Source organism: Vombatus ursinus, unplaced genomic scaffold (genome assembly GCF_900497805.2).
Source record: "Vombatus ursinus unplaced genomic scaffold, bare-nosed wombat genome assembly UNPS02014786.1, whole genome shotgun sequence".
Lineage (NCBI taxonomy): Eukaryota > Metazoa > Chordata > Mammalia > Diprotodontia > Vombatidae > Vombatus > Vombatus ursinus.
The window spans coordinates 11,855,315-11,874,997 of record NW_020954564.1 but is presented as its reverse complement, the minus strand read 5'-3'; the positions used below and the strand labels follow the sequence as shown (position 1 = coordinate 11,874,997).

At 37.6% G+C, this 19,683-nt stretch overlaps 1 protein-coding gene across 1 annotated transcript; it reads right to left on the bottom strand.

The window, feature by feature from the left end:
* Positions 1-18,485: 18,485 nt before the first annotated feature.
* LOC114047105 (olfactory receptor 1-like) lies at positions 18,486-19,427 on the bottom strand. The gene is given in 1 exon segment (XM_027867836.1): positions 18,486-19,427. A coding segment is annotated over 1 exon segment (942 nt).
* Positions 19,428-19,683: the final 256 nt, after the last annotated feature.

The window sequence follows — 19,683 nt, the reverse complement described above, 5'->3', positions numbered from 1 at the left end:
TAAGGGCAGGAACTATGCCTTATTTAAACCTTATTTCTACTACAGGGCCTAGCACAATACTCTTCACAAGGTAAAAGCTTAATAAACATTAGTTATATTTATGTATTATTAAATAAACTGTAGGCCACCACCCAATGCTCTAGAATTACAGAGATTGGGTTCAATCTTGGGAGTATTCCCTAAAATATATCTCTTTTACTTATTTTGCCCTACCTCACCCCAAGTTCCCTTTTGTAAATCAAATCTCAGAATCTAGTTTGTATCTAGTTCTTTACATTATATTTAGGTTCCCAGCTCCCATGAGAAGACTCAAGGTCATGATGCATATAGGGTACAGAATATCCTTTATTTCACTCCATAGAAAACACATAATAAGCTCACATTAATCTATAGACAATTGATACAATTCCCCTCGGTGATGAGTTCCACTTTACCCTTGGGACTTTACACTGTTCCTCCAGAGTCATAGCACAATCCTGTGATTTGGACTCCCCTTGGAAAGGAAAGAAACTTGGAGTCATTAAAGAGGCAATCCCCTGGACATTCTGTCCAGTCCTGCTTTGACCCCAGGGATGCTTACAGGCAGAACTCTAGTCTTATGGTACTATTCTAAGTGCCTGAAACTCCCCTGGAAGAAAAATGAACTGGGGTTTCCTAGAGAGTATAACCCTTGGCATTCCAGACACTGACAATCCTTTATTCACCCCAAAGATAGGAACATATACAGGAATACACACAGTCTTGGAACAACACAATGATGGCTTAGATTCCCCATCATGAAGGAAAATTAATTGGCAGTTGCTGGAGAGACAAACACCCTCCTGTTGGACCTCTATCATCTGAAATAGGCCATGACACCAGGGGAGGAAAAAGTTCAGGGAAATTGCTTGTTCATATTATGCCTCGTGTTTTGTAGCTCCAGAGTGACTCCAGAGCCCTTTTGAGGCTGACCCAAAAATTCTCTCTCTGTCATTAGAAATTTGGATTCTGAGATCCTCTTTTCTCTAAGAGGCTGGCATTGTCTAAAACACTCCTTCTCTCTTTAGAAGGCTGGGTCAATCTCAGGATTCCTAGGAAAACAACCCTGACACTGGCATTGCTAATGAATCCCTCCTTCCCCTCTCTAAAATGACTGGGTTCCCCAATGCCCCAAGAACCCAATATTGTCTAGAAAATTCACCCTCACCCCTATCCAGGAGGCTGGGATTCAATAATTCCCAGTACTTGACCATGTGCTTTCTCTCTTATAGGGTAATGTGATTGAGAACATGTACACATGCAGATGTCCCCCAAGGACAAAAGCCCATTCACAGGTTACTGGTCTCTGACCTATACTTAATTCTCTTCAGATCTCATTATAAACAGAAAAGGGCTAACTCTATAACTTTACTCCTCCCTCAACCTTTTTTTTCAACCAGTGCAATGAAGTAGTAGTAACTCATAATACTTCAAGCCAACTAGGCTTGAAGTATTAATTCTCTAGGATGAATTATGTGGTGGATAGTCTGTTGGACTTGGAGTAAGGAAGACCTGAGTTTGAATTCTGCCCCTGATATTTACTAGTTGTGTTATTTTGGGCAAGTCACTTATACACCTTTGGCCTTGGTTTCCTCATTTGTAAAATGAGGGGGTTGGACATGGCCTCTGACATTACTAATAGCTCTAAAATGAAATTTGATCCATTTGGTTTTGTAAGTTTGGGCCTGTTTAATTATACCAGTCTAGTTACTTTGTACTGCTCTAATTGTTTTAATCAATAATATTCTGTCAAAGAACTTCCTTTCTATTGCTTTGTTTTTATGTCAGTATATCTAAAAGATACTGTTATGTTTGATGTAGTATTATAGGCCTGGGAATGCTGAGAACCAACCAACTACAAGAGGGAATCCAACAAAACCCACCCCAAAGTCAAGGGAACACATTAAATTGGTAGAGCAAGCATCACTTCCTGATTGATAAGGATTTTTCCAAGAGGATTTGGTGTACCACGATGGTTTCTTGTCCAGGTTAGAATCTTTCTCAAAAATGGAAATGAAAAGTTTGTAAATAGGGCAAAATTTGAGCCTATTCCTTTTGATGTGTATTGTTTTAGTGCTGTGGCATACACAGTTTATCAAGATTTGGTTTGTTTTCTTTATCTAGTCTATTTATTGTAGATATAGGGATGTCTGAATATAAGGATACTGGTTTGTCATAATCATAGAAATTTTTTTTTCTTGTAGCATCCATCCAGTTTTATAGTTTTACAATCCATTCTAGCTACATTTATTGTGTAACTTAGCACTAGAATTCAAATAAAACGTAACTGAAAAATTATTTTAATAGCTTCCACATGGAGATGCAAAGTCCCAAGCACAGCTTCATCTCTTTAACCTCAAAAGTTGATTAGGGAAGTCCCCTGATTAATCCACTAGAATTGTATTATTTCTATTTTATAGCTGAGAAAATTAAGACAGACATATGTGACTTGCTCAAGGTCATATAGCTAATAAGTGGCAGAATGGTCACGAAGATATCAGGTCTTCTGACCTCAGGACATATAAGGATAGTGGAAAGAGCATTGAAGGTAGGATAAGGAGACAGGAAGTCAAGAGACTCAGTTTTGAATTATGGTGCTAATATTTCATAGCTATATGATTATGGATAAATCATATCTCTGAGTCTCAGTTATCTCATTTGTAAAGTGGGGATAATAATACTTGCACTACCCATCCCACATGGTCATCATGGAGAAAGCTCTTTTTGTTTTGAAATTTTTATTAATATCCTTTGATTTTACATCATCTGAAACTCCTCCCCTCAAAGAAAACTATCAAAAAACAAATATATTTTTGAAGAAAAGAGAGAAAGAAGAGTAAAAAATGAGTAAAACTAATTAAGACATAAAAAAATCCAATAATATACTCAGTGTTTCACAACTATAGACTCTTCACCTCTGGAAAGAAATGGGAGGAGGCTCTTACATCTTTTCTTTAGGTTGATGTTTGTTTGTAATTAAAAAATATTTTATTTTTTCAATTAATAAAAATCTACAGTATTTTCTCTCCTCATTCCCCACTTTCTTTTTCTTTGGAATATGACTCTATCCTTTGCAATTTTACAAGGTTTGGTTTTTAATGTTATGTGGTTGTTCTTTGCAATTACAGTGTTGTAGTCATTGTGTGTCCTGTTTCCCTTTCTCTGCTTATTTCACTTTGCATCAGTTCAAGTAAGTCCAAGCTTCTGAGTTTATCACAGTTGTTATTTCTTAAAGCACAATGACATTTTGTCGTATTCATGCATGCAATTTGTTTAGCCATTCCCTAACTGATGACCATCTATTTTGTTTCCAGTTTTTGTTACTACAAAAAGCATTGATGGAGTCTGATGGAGTCTGAATGCAGATAGAATCATGCTTTTTTTTAAACTTCCTTTATTATTTTTGGGGGGTCTTTTTTCTTTTACAATATGACTAATATGGAAATATGTTGTGCATGACTGCATGTATATAACCTATATAAAATTGCTTACCTTTTTAATGAGGGGGGAAGGGAGGGAAGGAGGGAAAGAGAAAATTTGGAACTCAAAATTAAAAGAAAAGAATGTAAAAATTGTTTTTACATGTAACTGGAAAAAATAAAATATTTAAAAAAAAGAAAATGGTCATACTAATTCATAACTCAACCAATATTGCATTAGTGTCCTTTTATTTCTGCAACCTCACCAACAGTGACATATTTTGTCATCTTTGACAATTGATGGTAAAAGTAAAAACAGGATTATTTTGATTTGCATTTCTCTATTAATAATTTGGATTTCTCTAAGAGTCAACATTTGGAGCACTCTTTCATATAATTGTTTAGAATTTTAATTCTTCTTTTGAGAGCTGTTTGTTCATATCTTTTGACCACAATCCATTATGAAATGTTTTTGTTTTATATACATGTATACATATATGTGCACATATATATTTTTTAATATGTCTTAAATAGCAAACTCTGAGAAACTTGATACAAATATTTTTCCTCATTTAACTGACTTTAAGATCATACCACAAAAATTAGATAAGCATTAATTTTGTTTGTGCAGAAGCTTTTCACTTTCATGTAGTTGAAATTATCTTTTGTAAGTGTCTCTATCCATTGTCTGGTTAAAGATATATATATATATATATTTCCATAGTTGTGAAAGGTGTATGATCTACTTTTCTTCTATTTATGGCATGAGCTTTAATATTAAAGTCACATGTCTATTTTGAATTTACTGTGGAATATGGTGTTAAAATTAAGGTCACATTCATTTTGAATTAATCGTGGAATATAGTGTAAAATGTTATTGCCCCCTCCTACCTTTCCAGTCTTCTTATACCTTACTTTCCACCATGTGCCCTTTGATTCAGTGACACTGGTCTCTTTGCAGTTAGTTCCATGGACAAGACACACTCCATCTCTTGGTTCATTTTCTCTAGCTGTCCCCCATACCTGGAATGCTCTTGCTCCTTGTCTCTGCCTGCTGGCTTCCCTGGCTTGCTTTAAATCTCTGATAAAATCCCATTTACTACAAGAAGCATTTCACAACCACTTTTGATTCTAGTGCCTTCCCTTTCTTAATTAATTCCTACTTATTCTGTACATAGCTAGTTTGTACATATTTGTTTGCTTGTCTCCCTATTAGACTGTGAAGTCCTTGACAGTGGGGACTGTCTTTTGTCTCTTTTTGTATCCTGAGAGCTCAACACAGTGCTGAGCACTTAATGTATAGTTATTGACTGATCTAAACCTAGTTTCTGCTGGATTAATTTTCATTTTCTTGGTAGTTCTCATAAACAGAGAATTCTTTCCAAACTAATTTATGTTTTTAGGTTTGAACAACACAGAGTTATTGAATTTTATTATTTCTGATTCTCCCTTTCAAATCTGTTTCATTGATCTACTTCTTTGTTTTTTAGCCCAATACCAAATAATTGATTCTACTGATGACTGCTTTAACTTAGCCCAGAAATTTTGGTATGTTGTTTAATAATTATCATTTTCACATAATTATTAATAGTATCTATGATTTGTTCTTTTGCCCATTCATTATTTAAAATTTCATTGTTAAGTTTTCATTTGGGTCTATGTCTTTGTGCTCCTTGAATGGATTACTACTTTTATTGTGTTATAGTCTGTAAAGGATATGTTTACCATTTCTGTCTTTTTTATTTATTTGCATATGTCTGTGTCCTAATACATCATCAATTTTTGGAAAAGTGACATGTGGTGCTGATAAATATGTATATTCCTTAGTACTGTCATTTATAAGCAGATTTTTTAATTCTAGTTTTTCTAGCAATTTTAAAAATTCTATATTTTTCCTTTGTTTATCTTTCTGTCAAATTTGTCTTGAACTGAGAGAGGAAATTAAAATCTCCTCCTATTATCATTTTACTTTCTATGTCTTCCTGTAATTCAGTTGATTTTTATTAATTTAGATGAGATGTTGATTTGATATCCATGCCCTTTCAGCATAATGTAGTTTCCTTGTTTATCCATTTTTACTTTTTGAATGTTTATTTTTGTTTTGTCTGACAGCATGGTTGCTACTCCTGTTCTTTTTTTTTTTGATTCATCTAATGCAAAGTCAACTTTGTTTCTACCTATTATTTTTATTTCATGAATGCCTTTCCTCTTTTGGTATGTTTCTTTTAAGCAACAAATTATAGGGTTTTGTTTTCTTATTTAACAAGTTTGTCTCTTTTATTGGATTGTTTAATCCATTGTATTTAGTTATCGGAGTTAGGCTTATAGTTTCCTCCATTTGTCTCTAATTTTTTTCCTGACAGGACCTGGGTCCTCTTCCTCTGCAAAGATAGTACTGTGTCTCTTGAATTAATTTTGCTTAACCTACTTTAAGGCAACCATATTGCTACAGGCTAAATTCCCCTAATCCTTAAGCCCCATCTCCCTCTTTTTTGTCACTTCTTTGCTAGTTATAAACTTTTTACTTAACTTATTAATTCCTTTTTCTTTCTTCCTTTTATTTAATTATCTAATTGTTTCCCTTTTTGATTCTCTGAGTTAATCAGTCAAATAAAATCCCTTTTCCTCCCCTCCCCTTAAGCTTCTTTTTCTTGTTGGCTTTTTATAATTTTCTTCACTTTTTCTTTAAAAAAGTTATCTTTCCTTCATTATCTTCATTAATTTTTTGCCCTTTATATCAATTCCAAACTTTTATTCATTGATTTATGGTCCTTATATTTATTTATTCTTTCTTTCTTTATCTAGTCTCTTTGTCTCATGAAATTAAAACTTCTGAAAGTACTTATTTTGAGTTCTTTCTGAAAATTTCTGTTATTGCCTTGTTGATCTTGCCCCCTTCTCTTTGAATTTCTGTTGTACCTCACTCTTAGAAATATTCATTCCTGCAGAAGATTGAGATAGTTTTCTTTCCAATTTGCCATGAAATCTCTTCTCTGCATCCATGCCCTCCCATGCTTTAGTATGTTGGTTGTTTCTAAGAGTTCTAATCTCCCTTCTTCTGAGGCAAGACGCTGCCTATGGAGGTATAAGATTTTCTCAGAAGTTGCTGTATCTCTGGTTACCAAATCTTTGTTGATTATATTTGTTATAAAGTCATCACCTCTCAGTGATATATGTACATATTTATATACACATGCATGTGTGTGTGTGTGTGTGTGTATGTATACACACATATGTCTCCCTATGGGAGTATTGTTCAGTGGGATCCCCTCTTATCACTTAATTGAGATTTTCTCTTTATTTCTCCTTTTTTTTTTAATCCTCTACCTTTGCCATTCACTCATTTTTATTTAGTATCTCTTCCCAAGAGACTGTAGGAGTTGTTTACCGTTGATTTGATTAAGGTATATCACACATTTCTCTCTTTTTCTTCTCTCTCCTCTTATATGCCCTCCCATTCTGCAGTTTAGTTTTACAAAATATTGATTCACCTATTGTCAAGTTTAATCCATGGTATTTCAGACCTATTCTTCTGCCATCACTTCTTTTTTTATTTCTACCTTCACCCTTATTTCCTTGTGTGCTTTTAGAAAGAAATCTCTTAATGGCTCCCTTGTTATGTTCTTATTATTGATGAAGATGATGACAATGCCAACAATGATGTTTTTAACTCCATTGGCATCTCTTTTTCTAGGTTTTTCCCCCCTTTTGTTATTGGGTAATTTATTCCTTTACTTACGCTTTCCTTGATTACTGTGTTTGCTTGCCTTTCTTGTGTTTCTGTTGTTTGGGTGTTTTCAAAGCAAATAATCTGACCATTTTAAAAATGAATGCTTCAAATGACTGTTATATTGAACACCTGCCTTTTTTAAAAATTGATGCTTAGGTTCAGATTTGTTTTGTTTTGTTTTTTGACTTATCATATTCTTCTGGAATACCTATGATTCTTAAGTTGTCTCTAGGCATCCTGTATTTGAGATCAATACATTTTGCTTATATAAAGATCCTATGTTCTTTTACTGAGATACCTTACTTTTTCTTTTATTTTTTCAGTCTTTTTAAAAAAAAGATTCAAAAATAAATTTTGTTACTACATAAAAACAGATCAGGAAAATTAGATTCATTTTTCCGCAAGTAATAAAATATTCAGATCATTTGAAAGTCTCCCATGAATATATTGAGATAAAAAGAATTCTTTCAAGATGAAAACCTTTTGTTTAGCTTAAAACAACTGTCATCATTTTAAAGTACAATGTATATGATAGGTAATGATTATTTATGCACTCTATTGTACTTTCTTGTGATTCCTAGTTAAACCTAACCATTATACTATATGTTTCTATTTTAAAAGGTCACTGCCAAGAAAAAAATATCACTATCATATAACACTTTACAATTGATGCAAGGTTTTTTTTTTCTTTTGGAGCTGCAGATTAATAATCACTGTGGTTATTTCCATGCTCTCTTGGGAATCCACAGGGTCTTCTGACTCATCAAGTGTTGATCAATTTTTCTTTGTCTTCTAATATTTATTAGAGATGTTTGGACTCATTTAGACATACTAGAGGCCACCTTACCTAGCTTCTTTCTTCATTTATCTGCTTGTGTTAAAGGTTTTTAACTATATTATCTTGCTTCTGAGATCTTAGATAATTTTGGTCCCCCTCCTCTTATATTATCCTATCACTTATTTTCTGACCCCTTTCCCTTTGATGGTGATCTTTTGAGGGCTAGACCTCAAAGTTGTCTGAGCCTCCTCTCACACTGAGAAATAAATTTTTCACCAGCTTCAGTTTCTGCCGCAGGTGATTTCTGGGAAGACAGCACTGACCCCATTGGATGCTAGTCCCCTTTCCTTCAGATTTGGGGACCCTTGATACCAATACGTGCCGGAACCTTGCCCCAGTTCCCTCTTCAGTTTTATGGCTGAGTTGCACTGCCCCTCCCCCTGCTTTTTCCACTTCCTCTCTTTAGAGGGTGTGAGTGGGGAGAGTTGAGTTCTGCTACTTGTAGTTACAGAACAGTGCGATGAGAACCGGGGCAGAATGTGCTGGCAGAAATTACAGCAGAGGTAGGAAAATTGCTGAATGGGTACTGGAGCACAAGCCCATAGGTTAGGTTGTGTTACCCTGCCAGAGCATGTGAACTGGTGTGGGAAGAGGTATTGAATGAATATTTCAGAGATTAAGGATTAGCCTTTTCTGGTGTTAATTCATCAGATTTTTACCTTGTTAGACTTTCTGGTGTCCTGGCCTATGGAGACAGCTGCAATTATTTTACTTCTTGCTCATAATTTTTATTTTGTGGAATTTTGAGCATTCAGGAGGATCAGAGAAAAAGTTTAGTCCTACATCTTGTTGGTTACATGGCTTGGAAATCCCTGCCACTTCTAAAAAACTTATTTGTTTACTTGTATAATGCTTGACTAATTTTCTAGGTGAGAATCTTGGCCTGATTGGAAGTACATATTTTCAGATCATTTCAGAGCTGGGACAGAACTCAAAATGCATTGAATTACAGAATTTCAGTATCTTAGAGGTTAGAAGGGACTGCAGGGGTGATCTTGTCTAAGATGTTCCTCAATAGAAATACTCTATAAAATGTTTCTGGCAAGTGGTCAACCAGTCTCTAATGATGAGGATCCCATGACAGACTCATGAGTCAGTGCATTCCAAATATAGAGAATTAATTGTGAGGTTGTGAGGTTATTAAGATGAAATCTGCCTCTGCAAATTCTACACATAGTTCCTAGTTTTCCCACTTGGGTCCAACAGAACAAAGTTCATCTCTTCCACATGAAAGCCTGTCCTAATCATTAATTGTAGTGATGGGGTTTAGAGGAGGTTTCATAAAAGAATCAAGTAGGTCAGTAATATATAAATCAATCAGTTTTCCAAGCAGTTTATTAAGCCATATTATGTGCTAGACATTGTGTTAAGCATGAGGATACAAGAAAAAGTGAAATGAGTCCCTGGCTGTTGCAATCTTACATTTTATTGGGGGAGATAACCTGTACACATTCAGGTATAAACAAAATACATACAAAAGTACATATGTGTACTACATACAAGTAGACACAAGGTAACTTTAGAGGTGAAGTCCCCATTTAAGCAATGGGTACCAGGAAAAGTCTCTTTTTTGTGACACTTGATTTGAGTCTTGCAGAAGCCAGAGATTCTAAGTGGTGAAGGCGAGGAAGGAGAACACTCTAGGCAAGAAGGATAGCTAGTAAAAAGGCATTATTCAAGAGACAGAATATCTGTGTGAAGAGCAGCAAGTAAAGCAGTGTGGCAGTACACAAGAATGTGTTGATTACAGTCGAATATAAGATTGTAGAGGTAGAAAGGGATCAGGTTGTGAAGGGCTTTAAATGTCAACCAGAAGAGTTTATATTTGATCTTGGAGATAATAGGGAGCCACTGGAATTTATTGAGTAAAGAGCAACATGGCAAGACTTGTGGTTTAGGAAAATCTGTATGGGGATGGATTAGAGTGAAAACAATAATCCAGGTGAGTGGTGATGAGGACCACTCACTAGCTAAGGTTATAGCTGTGTAATGGAGAGAAAGGGACACATGCTAGAGATGTCCAGATAGAAATAACAAAATTTGGTGCTTGATTGAATAAATGAACTGAGTGAAGGTAAGAAATCAAGGATGACACTGAGTCATTATGAAGCTGGGTATGTTTTTGCCCTCAACTGCAACAGGGATGTTTGGAAGGAAGTGGGTTTTGGGAAAAAGATAATGAATTCTGTTTTGGACCTGTCCAGTGTGAGATGCCTGCAGGACATTTAGCTTGAAATGCCCAATAGACAGCTGCTGTTGCAGAGCTAAGCAATGACCAAGCATAACCCTGAGGACAAGGATATGATATAAGTAAGAGATGGATGCAGAAATACCTCCCAAATCATGCCCTCTAGTTTCCCGAGGTCCATCCAGTTACCTAACTAGTTGGAAGGATCCTCTTCTTATTTGGGATCGTTGTTTAGCTTTTTAAACTTCATTTGTATACAGATAATTCTATGTATAAGGGTGCTAGGGAAGGTAGGGATGTAGACACAGCATTGCTATCCTATTAAGGTACACATATCTCTTTGCTAACTAGATAATAATTCATCTGCTTTGTGTGATGTTGAAGATACCCTCTTCCCTATGGACAGACTCATGTCCTCACATCTAGAAGTTAGTCAGGTTTAGGTATTTGGCAATTTGGTGAATGAAGGTGTCAAGGGTGTTGTCAGTTCAACATCCCAAAGCCTGTTTTACCATCCCTGGTGCTACTTAAAGGAAGGTGCCAAGGAAGGGTGACCTGGGCAAGCCAGCCCCAACAACAGGGTTCAAAGCATGGCTAATTAACCTCACTTTGGGACTCAAGGGTTAGTAAGAGTTTTTGTTCCTTTTTCAGGAAGGCTTAATGAAGTTGTTTGCATCTTTTATGTTCTGACTTGATAAGTTCTCTTCACTAGTAGGGAATCTTTCCATCACAGAATTTAAACCAGCATTTGCTTAGACTTTCTGAGAAAGGTGGGCAGTAGTAAGTCAGTCATTCCAGAGGGTGGAACCAATGTCATAATAATAATAATAATAAGTAGCATTTTGTAGCACTTTAAAGTTTGCAAAGTGCTTTAAAATACTAACTCATTTGATTCTCATAACAAGTCTGTAATGTAAATACTATTATTATCTCCATTTTATAGGTGAGGAAACTGAGGCTAAGAGAGATTAAACGATTTGCTCAGGATCCCACAGCTAGCAAGCTAGCAAGGTGGGATTTGCTCTTAGGGCTTCCTAACTCTTGTTCTATCCACTCACTGCAAAGCACAGATCTACACGGAAAGGCCTTGTTTATTTACTGATGTTGCAGTGCTAGAGAGAACCTAATATGGTCCCTTAGAGTGTCATTCCAGGAAGTCTTCCACCAATGAACTTTCACACAGACCCAATGACTGTGTTGGACAGGATGACAGAGTTCTTCTGGTTCTTTGGGCAAGGCAATTTGTGTCTGTACAGAAAAGGCTTAGGTGCATTTCATTAGTATCTAGCGATAATTCAGCCCAGTATTATCACCCAGTGGCAGTTCTGAGACTTAGTTGCCCATCAGAATTTCATATGGAGTAGGTCCAGTTTTCCTGTTGGTGGTAGATGTTCTACTTATGAGGATTATGGGAAGACCATCTGAAGTTTAGTTTCAGCATGTATTTTAGTGATATTACTTTAAATTTTTCATTTCATCATTCTACTGCCCCCCTAGATGTAGGGTAACATAGGTGATGAAAATGTTGTTCAATATGCACTGCTCTGCATATTTCTTTACAATTTGTCCTGTAAAATGAGTGCATCTGTCAATATTGTTAGGCAAAGTTATGCCATATCTTGACTTGCCACTAACAGTGCTAGGCTCTGCTTTAAATTAGGATTGGCTTTCCATCTGACCTTAATATATACCAATAACAACCAGTATGTATCCAAAGGAATAGCATTTAGGCATTTGAATAAATTTAACATGTATAAAAGTTCCCCAAGACTGGTTGAGTTGTTCTTTTCACTTCTATAGATTTTCCCATATTAAAGCTCGGCAAACAGCGCAGCTCATACAGCATTGCTGAGCCACAAGGGAAAATTTGGACTCAACCAATCTTTTCTCTTTCAGTCATCCTCTTGCTGTTCCCTTCCCCACCAACTTTGATAAAATGCGTGATGTCATGATGACATCATGCATAAGATAAGGCATGGAAGTAGAACCTTGGGGACAGTCATGTGTCATAGAGAGTTGGCTGTAAAAGACACAACCAGTATTCTCCAAGCATTTTTCTCAGTTTCTGGAGTCTGATTTTTAGAAAACAACATCCTCAAGAATTGTTAGAGGAGATCAGTCTTTAGGGATATAAGCCAATAAAGCCGTGGACTAAGACAGAAAAGGCACATTACATACCCTATCTAATACACTCAGCTCATAAAGCAAGTTACACTGGAATTGGCCAGGACCACCCATAGGATATTTACAAGAAAATGATTGCACATCTGTATCCCCATCACTCTGTATTTAAGGTTGCATAGTGACACTGAACTTTACATAAGACATTTAGGTATCTCCTTTAGCTATCAGAGGATTTTTATTGTAAAGCAGGGGAAATTGTTCTATTATGTCTGGGTCTGAAAGTTATAGACTAACATTTCATAGATATGTTGAGATAGTACTCTCTGAATTCTGTTTGATCATGAGTAAAGGTCAGAGATATTTCTTGAACAGCTGATCTATGTATCATAATTTCACATTATTCAAGAGGTACAATAGCTGGGATTGCGGTCTTCTAAATCAAAAACTTTTTATTTCAAAGGAAAGAAGCAAAACAGCAGGGGACTTGGATCAGAAAGATCTAGTCACTACCTTTGCAGGACTATTACCTGACTTTCCCAGCAATCTACATCCATCTTGACCTGGTTTAAATATGGACAAATTATCCAGCATTCCCAGTTGGAGGCCGTTGGCATGTTTCTGTTTGTACAGTGAATTGCTGCTGATTTGTAAACATAGGTTAAAGATTCTCAACAGGGAATCCATGGGCTTGTTTTTGAGAAAAAATATTTTGATAACTGTTTTTAATATAATCCATTTCCTTTGCAACTCCAAGTATTTTATTTTATGAACTTAAAAACATCATTCTGAGAAGATATCCAGAGGCTTCATCAGACTGCCAAAGGGGTTCCTGACACAAAAAATGTTAAGAACCACTGAGAGATACTTTTGACAGAACTAAAGTGAAATCATAGGCAATAAGCAAATCAAATTTATAGTCACAAGAGATTCTACTTCATGCAACAGGTTCCAATGCTCAGAATTAAAGAAAAGTATAATTGTTTTTTAATTTAACATCGATACCAGCAGGTATTGGGATTTGTTCATAGCTGTAGCAAAATGCTGGTAAAATTAGAATTCAGTCAATATGGTTTGGGTTTCCAGGGGGGAAGATTAATTTTGAAACATTCCAAATATTTCCAGTTATTGTGAGTCTCACTGTCTTCCAGATGTTCACATCTCCAATAGTTTGCAAATGTTTTGCAACTCAGACTGGTTCTGTTGAAAGGCACTGCTTTTCTTATTTCTTGAAACTTTCTTTGACTCCTCCAGGATTTTGAGGTCCATATTAATGATATGGGCTTTTGTAATTTGCTGGTTTATGGAAGGCAGTGAGCTTCTGATGAATAATTTTATCCAACAGGTTATATCTTGCTAGGTTTTTAGTGGGTGATAAATTTTTACAGTCCCTAGTTACACAGTTTCTATAATTTCCTTACATAATAACCAAACAGTAATTACTGGTGTTGATAACCTGATTCTGAATTGTCATCACAAACCCTTCTTTCTATGAATGTATCTGCATGACTCAACTAGGTTTATGCTGACTATGACTATTAGCACCACCACCACCACATCTGCCATTGCAATTTCTGCTGCTGCTGCTGTTGCCATGTGGTGTGGTTGATGGAGAATTAGTGTCAGAGATTGTGAGACCTGGGTTCAACTCTCACCTCTGACACATACTGGCTGTATGATCCTGTGTAAATTAACTTAACCTCTCAGTACTCTAGGCAACTTTCTAAGACTATAAGTTGTAAAGAAGGTGCTAACTGGCATTGGTAGAGAGAATTTACTCATTTGTGAATGCCCTATGGCAATGGAATCACTGGTCTAGTCCCTATTCCTTAGAGCTGTGAGTCTCACATCAGCTAGCATCATCAGAAAGGGATCAAACTGTTAACCCTTGTCAGAAGTGTAGAGAGAGGAGACAGGCTTGTAACTTGATGTAGAGGAGAATAAAGGAACTGATATAAACTGTAGAGAGCAGGGCCAGAGAAGAAATATTACATTGTAACTTAAAATTAAAGTGTTTGCTGTCTTTGTTTTATTTACTATTGCCCAATTTTTTGTTCGCCCAAAAATTCTTTTCATCTTAATATGTCTCCTATGACTGGTGAGATGTCGGCAATAAGAATTGTGTCTGTATCATATCTTCTTGATTCCAGTCTTTCCCCTCTCTTATGCATCCTTCCACACGAATTGTATAAAGGAATTATTATGTATGTGGAATTATACACAATTATTAGTTGCCCAAATTATGTCCCTAATACAGTGTCCGGATCCTGCCGTTTCTCTGCTCAAAAGACTTCTTTTGTTTCCCCATTGCCTAATGAAAAATTAATAAATTACTTGTCTTGTCATTCAAGGCCCTCTGCAACTTGTCACTAACCTACTCTTTTAATTTACTCGCAGACATAGAAAATAGAGAAGACTTGGAGTCAGGAAGACCTAAGTTCAAATTTTGCTTCAGACACATAATAGCTGTACGTGATCTTAGGATCACATGCAGCCTCTGCCAGCCTCAGTTTCCTCCTCACCTACCTCACAGGGTCTTTGTGAGGATCAAATAAAATAGCATGTGTAAAATGCTTTGCAAACCTTAAAGTGCTTCATAAATACTATTATTATTATCATTCTATCTTATACTACTACCCTTTTCATGCTCTACATTAGAATCAAATGGATTATTCTCATCTTGCTCTTTCTAGTCTCTGTGATTTTGTCCATTTTGAGTCATAAGATTACATTATTTTAGAACTGGGAGCCCCTACTTTTGTGTAATGTATGCTGCTTCTTCCAATTTCTTCCCATTGAAATGCATTTCTTCCTTTAAGGTCCAACTCTGATGTTACCTCCTCGATTAAAACCTTCCCCAACCACCCCCTTGCCTGTGTTTTATTAAAAGTGATATCTCTCACCTCAGATTTCCCCTAGTTTTTATCTCAGTCTCTCTTTTACATAGACTGTTCTCTCTTGTATTATGTCTATTTGTAAACATTTTATTTACCCTGTTAGAATTTAAGTTCTCTGAGATCAAGGACTGTGTCATAACGCAACATGTTGTATTGAAATGAGGACTGTTCCTGAAGTCAGAAGACCTGAGTTTTAGTAGCAGATCTAACACTTACTAGGTGTGTGACCTTGGGCAAGACAATTCACCTCTCCAAGTGTTTGGCACCTAGTAAGCACTGAACAAATAATCAGCGACTGAACAGCCTACTAATGGGAGCAATAATACCTGTCATGCTTACCTCAAAGTGTTTCTGTGAAGGGAGTGTTTTGTAAATTAGATGGTGCTTTCTAAATGTGAGTCATTAATATTTCATCTTTTATCTCCAGTAGATCCCTAGTGATACCCACAGGGTCCTATACTAGTAAGCATTTAATATTTGTTGTAAGTAGGTTGTAGTCTAAGCACTAAAATATTCCTCCAGGGCAAGAGCAGCTCTGGACAATGTCAAAAGGGATGTATCCTTTCTGGGTTATAGTTGGTGGTGTTCTTACTTTTTTTTTTTTTGTTCTGTTGTTTTTTAGTCATGTCCAATTCTTTATGACTTCATTTGGGGTTTTCTTGGCAAAGATACTGGAGTGGTTGGCCCTTTCCTTCTCTAGGTCATTTTACAGATTGAGGAACTGAGGCAAAGAGGGTTAAGTGACTTGCCCAGGGTCACACAGCTAATAAGTGTCTGAGGCCAGATTTGAACTCACAAAAAGGAATCTTCCTGGCTTCAAACCCAGCACTCTGTTCACTGCATTACTTAGTTGCCTCACCTATTATTTACACAAGTTCGTTCTTTAACTTGAGGGCTTATAGATTGTCTTGCTAGAAATACTTCTTCTCTCTCCCTCCTTTCCATAGTGCCTACCACCCTCCAGCCTTTCTAGTCACTGCCTAGAGTGTATATAACAAGAGATATCCCCAAAGCACAGCCCTGATTCATCATATTGTGGCATATCAATGACCAGCTGTGGAAAAATCCTGAGTTACAGTCCCAGGGAGGCACAGAGGGACACAGGGAGTCAAGGCCCTGTCTATGAAAGCAGGCCCATCCTAGAAATCAAGTTAAGTTAATTTCTGGCCACATTCAGTACACAATCAGTAAGGATTCCATTCATGAAATTCTACCGGAACATCCAAAAGAAGTCAGCATAAGGGAGGGGACCTCAGAGTGTCTTGTCCAACTCGTCCTTGAAGCGGTAATTTCTTCTACAGCATCTTTGATCAGGACACACTATCTACCACAGATCGTGAGTGGAGTTCCTAGCTCTCTGGGGTCCAGAGAGTGGGAACCAGGGTTCACAGAGATGGAAGAAGTTGGGAGTAGGAGGAGCAGAATCAGAAGGGCAGAGCTCTAGAGCCTGAAAAGACCTTAGAAGCCTTCTATTCCAACTCTCTTATTTTATAGCTGAGCAAATTGAAGACAAGAGATCTGATGTGACTTGCCTAAGGTTACACTGATGTACAGAATCAGAGGTGGGATTTGAACCCCGGACTCCCAGGCCAAAGCTCTTTCCACTGTACCATATTTTGCTTCCTGAGACACTCATAAATAAGGAGAATTTCACTTTTAAAATTTATAGTACATAAGAAATTCTTATTTCTTCTGCTGTCAAGCTTTTATAGACTAGTGGAAATTTGCTATGAAATGTGAAATGATCTTGTCCAACCCCTACCTGAAGTGAGTTTTACCTTATATTGAGCTATAGGATGCCTCTCTGCATCTCCCTCCCATGGCTTACTAGTTCTGATTCCTCTTTCACTTGACAGTCCTGCAGATATCTGGGGACAGCATCCATGTCTGTTTTTTTTCTCCAGGATAAACAACCTTCAGTTTCCACAAAGGAACATCCTGTAAGTACTTAGAAGCTTTCCTCAACTTAAAGACTCTTAACCAGAAAGAACTCTGTGAACTTTCAAAAAATTTTGAGAACTGTATTTCAATATAATTGATTTCCTTTAATCCTCTATATTTTATTTTATAATTTGATGATATTATTCTGAGAAGGGGTCCATAGGCTTCACTAAACTGTCAAAGGGGGCCATGACAAAAAAAGAGATTAAGAACTCTGCTCTAGGTCTTTAGTCCTTCACATCAGGCTGCCTACATACATGAATTCAGGTCACTGACCATGTTCCCAAACTGAAGGTACTCTCAGCTTAGGCCCCAGCTCTCAATGGAAGAAAAAGAGATTATGGAAGAAGAGAGATCTTCCACTGAAATGTCCTGACCTTGAACTTGGGCACTAATCACTGCCCTACTTTATGCAATCCCATCCTCTTCAATTCCTCCAGATGCAGGGCTAGGTTTTAGCCAAACTCTTAACTGGGAAAACTTCGTTTTGGGTACCTCTAACTCCTTCTTTTCTTGTCTCTGTCTCTCTCTCCCTCTCTCCCTCTCTCCTCCCCTCCCTCCCTCGCTGTCTCTGTTTCTGTCTCTGTTGCTCTCTCTCTCTCTGTCTCTCTGTCTCTCTCTGTCTCTGTCTCTCTGTCTCTCTCTCTCTGTCAGTCTCTCACTCTCATTCCCTTGCCCTTCTCATCACATGCTGCCTTGACTTGGGTGCTCTGGACTTTGTGTCTGGTCCACCCTGCACTATAAATAAGTTTCTCTCAAGGAAGGGACTGCCACATTTTCATGTCACACTCTATTTGTCACCAGTTGGCCTCTCTTGGTGGCTTTGTACATTCCTGTCATGTATAACCTATGGGTTACAATGTTTGCTTGTCTGTACTGAATGACTTCTTGCTTCTGAAAGAGTATTCACTTACAGGCTGTATTCACTAAAAATCTCTTTTCCATCTTCTGGTATGGTCCCTGACCTCCTACAAGGGGTCAGTCTGCTGTTAATTAGCCCATCAGTACAATAATAGATTCTATCCCCTCAGCATGCAGAGACTCCTCATTTACCCTCAGATTGCATCATGGCTTTTTGGGGACAAAAAGTGGTTTGTCCCAGAGAAGAAAAGAGCTTCTTCTGAGATACCCTTACTCTGATGTTGTTGTCTTATGATGCTTGGGTTATCTGATACTTGAGTCATTAAGGAAAGTACATACAGAAGATTTTTGAGAAACACTTCACAAAAAATGGGCCACATGACTGTCAAACCAAGACACTTTTATTAACATCAATCATCAGAGTGGATGCTTGACTACTGGTCCCTGAGTTTTTGCTAAGGACAATGGCAGTTCACCAAGAGGAAATCATTCCTTTGCTGAACAGCATCCTCAGAGCCCCCTTTATGTCCCTGTTCCTCAGGCTGTAGATGAAGGGATTTAGCATTGGAGTTACCACCGTATACATCACAGATGCAATGGTTCCTGTCTCTGCTGAGTAGGAAGACGAGGGCCGCAAATATACCAGAATGACAGTCCCTTAGAAGAGGATAACCACTGAGAGGTGGGAGCCACAGGTGGAGAAGACTTTGTGCTTTCCATCAGCAGAAGGGACCCTGAAGATAGTGAAGATAATGTGGATATAGGAGAACAAAATGCAAGCAAATGGGATGAAACCAGCCAAGCTGGCATCAATGAACATCACCACCTGAAAGATGCTAGTGTCTGAACAGGAAAGCTTGAGAAGGGGTAGAAGGTCACAGAAGAAGTGGGGGATCACATGGGATCCACAAAAGGAGAACTGAGCCATGAGGAGAGTGAGGGAGAGGGCAATGAGGTGGGAGCTGAGCCAGGACATAGTCACCAGCACAACACAGAGTGTAGGGCTCATGACTGTGGTGTAGTGGAGAGGGAGGCAAATGGCCACATAGCGGTCATAAGCCATGGCAGCAAGGAGAAAGTCATCCAGAAGAGCAAAGGTCATGAAGAAATACATCTGAGTGAGGCACCCAACATAGGAGATGGTCTGATGCTGGGCCCAGATGTTCATGAACATCTTGGGGACTGTGGTGGAGGTAAAACAGGTATCAATGAAGGAGAGATTGGCCAGGAAGAAATGCATGGGAGAGTGGAGGTGGGAGGTGGAGGCAATGGCCAGAATGATGAGCAGGTTCCCCAGCATGGTGACTAGGTACAAGGTCAGGAATAGCCCAAAGAGGATGAGCTGATGATCTGGCTGCTCAGAGAGTCCCAGGAGGAGGAATTCAGAGATGATGGTTGTGTTTCCCCTTCTCATCACCTGAAAAAGACTGATTGGAGGGGAGTTTGGCTAAAACAGAGAAAGCAACAGATGTTAATGGAACCTCCATCTACCATTCTCGTTTCTGGAGTGGTCACTGTCAAAGTGGGGCATAGTGCCCATATGTGTTCTTGGTGGGATTAAGTTTTTGAACAGGTGTACAATTGCCTGGATAATGTGAAATCTGATGATGATGACAATGATAACAAGAATAACAAAAAGTGTATTTCCATCATATAGAGGAGTATGGCAT